This window comes from Diabrotica undecimpunctata, chromosome 6 (genome assembly GCF_040954645.1).
Source record: "Diabrotica undecimpunctata isolate CICGRU chromosome 6, icDiaUnde3, whole genome shotgun sequence".
NCBI lineage: Eukaryota > Metazoa > Arthropoda > Insecta > Coleoptera > Chrysomelidae > Diabrotica > Diabrotica undecimpunctata.
In genome coordinates, this window is record NC_092808.1 from 75,151,431 (window position 1) to 75,156,970 (window position 5,540).

General features: G+C 36.5%; 1 protein-coding gene across 1 annotated transcript; it reads right to left on the reverse strand.

The window, feature by feature from the left end:
* Positions 1 to 2,776: 2,776 nt before the first annotated feature.
* LOC140444450 (uncharacterized) lies at positions 2,777 to 3,694 on the reverse strand. The gene has a single exon (XM_072536205.1). The coding sequence runs from the start codon at positions 3,692 to 3,694 to the stop codon at positions 2,777 to 2,779; it is 918 nt and encodes a 305-aa protein (XP_072392306.1).
* Between the last annotated feature and the right edge of the window lie 1,846 nt (positions 3,695 to 5,540).

The following is a 5,540-nucleotide window of genomic DNA, read 5'->3' on the forward strand; positions in this document are numbered from 1 at the left end:
TCTAATCTTGGGGCCCTTCATCGCTTTCGTCTTCCTCATCGGATTCTGCTAGCTCATCTGGCGTAGCTGACGTTTTCATTAGCCTATGTTCTTTATTCTTTTAAAACCTGAGAGGAATTATATTGTGAGACTAAAGCCGTTTTGTTTTTTTTTTTCCTTTTAATTCCATCGTAAAATTGATGCAGTTCTGGCCATTATTTAAATATTTAACCTTTATAATAATATATGGGTTACCTTTCTCAAATTTTACATTTTTAATTTTACTGATTTTTTCGTTCTTACATTTGAATTCACTCGGTTTTAGTACATCATCAGATATTTTTTTCCATTCTAAGAAGTCGCTGAAATCAATTTTTATTGTTTCAAATGGTTTAGGTTTGGTACGACAGTTGGATATCAATTTACACCATTCTGATGGAGCCCATACTACGCGTTTTTTGATAAACCGCTCAATTGTTGCGGAACTGAGTCGACAGGCATATAAGTATGGCCTGGTAGTAATTATCGCACACTGATTGATGTTATATTACCAGAATCCCTAAGAAAAGTCGGGATTATTAGATGCAACTTCTTGCAAATATTTGTAGATTATGGTAGATATTTCGTTACTGCCACGTCCTCCGTCACATTCTCCCCACAAATAACAAAACCCATTTGGGATTCCACTTTCGTAAACTATAAGATTGCAATAAGCATACTTTCTGGTGTAGCACAAGAGCAAATTGTCTCCATGTGGTGTCTTTAACACCTTCTGTACGTCGAAACTAGCACATTAAATTTTTTAATCTAAGATAGTTTTTTTTGATCAGCTAGAAATGAGTCTTTGCATTTTTCTTTGTTTTCCAAATGTTTTTCATACAATTGCTTTGTTTCTTCTGTTTCCTCAAAATCTTTGTCTTTTCTCACTTCACATACTTTGCACTTATCTTTTTTCGGCAAGTGAAATCCGATATTAAATTCTGCCTTAAAAATCTTTCAGAACACTTACAGGGAAACGATCGTTCTTAGTTATGCCATTTTCTAACTGTTTCTTCTTAAAAAGTTCGTATAAGAATGATACATTACGAAATTCAGTGGGTAAGTGTCTTCTCGATGTTTTATTTCTGCAATAATGGGTGGAACAGCGGGTAGCAACGTGATAAAATCTGAAACATTCTGCTTCTGCTCTTTCCCAGTCTTGTCATGTGGAACATGCTTACCTCTCGGATCTATTTTGGAAAATGAGGCTGACGTAGAGTTTTCTTTCGTATATCTCAAAGTCATTTGTGAAATATCCGAGGTTTTCAATAAAAATTGTTGGCACACCTTGTGTTCCACATCATTCCACCTAATTATATACTTGTACGAACATTGTCTTCTGCTTCTTCCAGCCTCTTGTTTTCGACGTTTTATTATCTTTTATGCCTAAAGCAAAAGTAAAAACCATAAATAATTACCGAAAAAATTATTTTGTGGTACTTACGTTCTAATTCTGCAGCTATACACAGTGCACTAATAGATCGTAACGCACTTCGCTGCATCGTAAGTAGCAATTTTTGTACCACGTGACTTGCACCTTACGATGTTTTGGTGACCATGCGATGTTTTCACAACTACAAAATAGATTTGTTCACATTTTTATGTGACTTACGTTACAGCAAATTCGGTTTTTTCTCCAAAACTATGCTATTATACCTTACGATAATTTTGCTGGGAGGTGCCTGGCGGCTTGATAGATACGATTCTTCAATAAAACTGTTTTCCCTAATTTTGTCACTTACGATGTTATGGCAAAAAGGTATCGATTTGGAGCTGAAATGGCTGTTCGGCTCACGATTAATTTACCGTGAGATATAGTTACTATAAAATACTATTTTATTAAATTAAAATAATATACGACGACAATTTTTAAAGAACTTTTATTGACTAAGCTAAACGTGTGTACAGAACTAAGTTTCGAATGATACTCCTAAAAATACGTTACACAACGTCTAACAGAAGCTTCTAGCGGAGGGGAGGTCGTTTCTAAAAACTATAAAATTTTATCTTGGGAAAGAACGTATTGTCCTTCTTAGAAATACATAAATACGTAGCGGACACGAGAACAATGAACCGCTTGATTCGACTAACTGTAAATGTTAAAACTTCCTAATTTCTAAAGACAGGGATTATTATCTACAAATTTTCCCCAGAAATATGTAAAACTGATAAACATTTTAATGTTTTAATAGATTTCTGGAAGCTAATTTACTTAAACTTTAAGAATTACCGATATCAATCTAAAATAATAAAGTAAAATCGACAAACAACATGAAGTAAATTATAATGAGACGGAACATGCCGCCCACCTTGAACTACTGAAGTTCAAAATGAAATTGTTGGTTGACGTCGATAATCTAGCTGATCGGAAGTGGACACAACTTCTTCACGCAGCGTCTGTACTCTCCAGTTTTGGTTTTTAAAGTTGCCACTCTGACAATGTCGTCCTCCCCAGGGTACACCGACGTGATGCGTCCAACTGCTCATTATAACGGTGGAAAATTATCCTCAGGAATTAACACCAAAGCGTCGATCACTATTCCATTATCAGCAGCATTAACATTATTGCTGCTAATCAATTGATGAAGATATTCCTTATACCATCGTTTCCAGAAGTGGTGCCTCAACTCCTGGGCGTGCTGCCAAGCTGATAATTTATTGGCTGATATATCCAAAATGTCAGTCTCAGGATAGCTTGTCATCGGACCACCAATTAAAAAATGTCCAGGGGTAAGGGAAGAAGGTCATTTGGGTTAGACTACAAAGGAGAAATAGGACGAGAATTTAATACTGCTTCTATTTCAATAAGATAGGTTTCTAATTGTTTATATGTTAACAAAGTATCACCTACAGTGCGAATTAAATGATTCTTAAAGGACTTAACCGCGGCTTCCCAAATTCCTTCAAAGTGAGGAGATTTGGTCGGTATAAAATGCCAAGCGAACCTTTCAACACTCAAATTTTTTCTAATGGCATTTTGATAATCTGACGAGTTAAATAATTCATACAGCTCGCGACTTGCTCCCACGAAATTGGTAGCGTTATCCGAATATACTTTTGCACATTTTACTCGTCTAGCACAAAAACAGCGAAAGCTAGCTAAAAATGCTTCGGTGGTTAAGTCGCTTACTAGTTCCAAATGAACTGCTCGTGTAGACATGCATACATATACTGCGAGGTATACCTTTAATCGTCTACGATTGCGGAACTTTTTCTCCTTAATAAACAAAGGACCGCAATAATCGACTCCAGTTTTAAGAAAAGGTCGGGAAGGAGTTACTCGGTATTCGAGAAGGTTACCCATTTTATGATTAGCCGGACGAGGTTTTACGCGAAAACAAGGGATGCATCGATGTAAAATTTTTCGAGTTACATTACGTCCGTCTAAAGGCCAATACATTTGGCGCACGGAGTATAAGGTGGTTTGAGGACCAGCATGTTTTAATTTTACGTGTTCTTCACGTATAATTAATCGAGTAATGTAATGATTAGCTGGCAGCAAGATTGGATGTTTTTGCGACTCAGATAACGAGGATTGATTAAGTCTGACACCAACCCTTAAGATTCCGTTGTTATCTAGGAATGGATTTAAAGGCACCAATTTACCTTTACCAATAACGAAATCCTTATTTTTTAAACAATCAATTTCTTTTGAAAATGACGAGAATTGCGTCATCTTAATTATTAAGGATTGCGAATAGACCAACTCTTGAGCATTTAGCTCGTTTAAATTGCGCTTATATTTTCCTTTTCAACTTTGCGTTGAAAATAAATCGACGAACATGGCAATCACACGAATTAATTTATGCATTGAGCTGTATTTTTTAAAATATTATTATTATTCAACAAAATCTGCATACAGTTTATTGATTGAGGCCTTACCAATTTTAATTCGGGAATTTTGATCAAATCCAAAACTCCTTTCGGTCATGAAGACTGGGTTCGCGATAACCAAGACGGACCGATTTGCCAAATATTATTTTCTAAAAATTCGGAGGGAAGTTGACCGCAATAAAAAGACAAGCGCCGTAAGCTTTTCCGCTGGCATCGCAAAATCCATGAATTTTAATATCAACGGGATTTGGTATTGTAATACAACGAGAAAAATTTTAATGTTCGATAAGTTTTAATTGAGCCTGAAATGACAACCATAAATCGTGAATTTCGAGCGGAAGCGATTCATCCCAGGTTACTCCCAATTTCCAGTACATTTGCATAATTATTTTTGCGTATACGATAACTTTACTGGGCCCAACAATCCCAGCGGATCAAACAATTTTGCGTTGCGACAAAATAGAGCGTTTCGTTACAGTTTCGGTACTTGAAATGTCCGACCTATAACATAGAGTATCTTTGCGAGAATTCCATTGAATTCCTAATGCCTTTATGGTGGCATCAGAATCTAGAGACATGTGAGTACTTTCATCGTATTTATTTTGATTAACTATTAAAGAGCTATCATTTAATGCCCATTTTCGAAGAAGAAAACTGCCTTTTTTTAACAATGCGATAAGATCTTCCCGCAAAGCGGACGCTTCTGTGCGAGTCTTTGCACCAGTGAGAAGATCATCGACGTAAAAGTCTCTGTTTAATGCGATATCTGCGAGAGGATGCGCAAAACCCTTATCTTGAGCTAATTGCTTAAAAACCCGAGTTGATAAATATGATGCTGGAGTGGTACCGTACGTGACAGTAATAACAGTAATAAGAATGTACGTTTGGATTGGCTCTTGTGGATTTTTCCGAAATAAAATTTTTTGATAAACTGCGTCATAGGGATCTACAAGAATTTGGCGATACATTTTCTCTACGTCGGCTGTCAATACGAATATGTTGACGATAACGAAGAAGAATGACAAATAAGTCATTCTGCAACTTGGGACCGACCATTAAGGTATCATTGAGCGATACTTCTGTTAACGTTTTTGCCGAGCCGTCAAAAACTACGCAAGTTTTAGTTATGAGACTATCTTGTTTTAATACCGCGTGATAAGGAAGATAAAATCCAACTTCTTGGCCATTTACATCATTTGTATAAGACATGCGTGTTAATTTCTCACACTTTACTTTACTTAATCAGTAGACCCATTTGTACCTTTTGGTGTTGGGCCGTTTATAATACAATTCATTAAATTGCAATATTTTACAGTCTTCTGAGGTGTCCTAGCTCTTAACGAACTTTCTCCCTTCCTATTGGATGCCATCTGTGTTGCTTCCTGCCAAGTCTTACCCTTACTCTGCAGTATCTGCGAGATGTCACTGTTCCTTTCTTTAATGGGTCTTCCTCTTCTGTTTTTCCCTGTTGGGTTGGCGTCCCACACTCTTTTTACTTGTCTATTATTGTCCAACCGGGTTAGATGTCCGAACCATGCCAATTTTTTCTCCTTGATTGAGTCGAGTATCAGTTTGATTTTGAGTCTTTCTCTTATTTCTTCATTTCTGATTCTATAAGTTCTTTTTACTCCGGTCGTTCTTCTAAGGTATTTCATCTCTGCTGCCTGAATTCTGCTCTGATTTGTTTA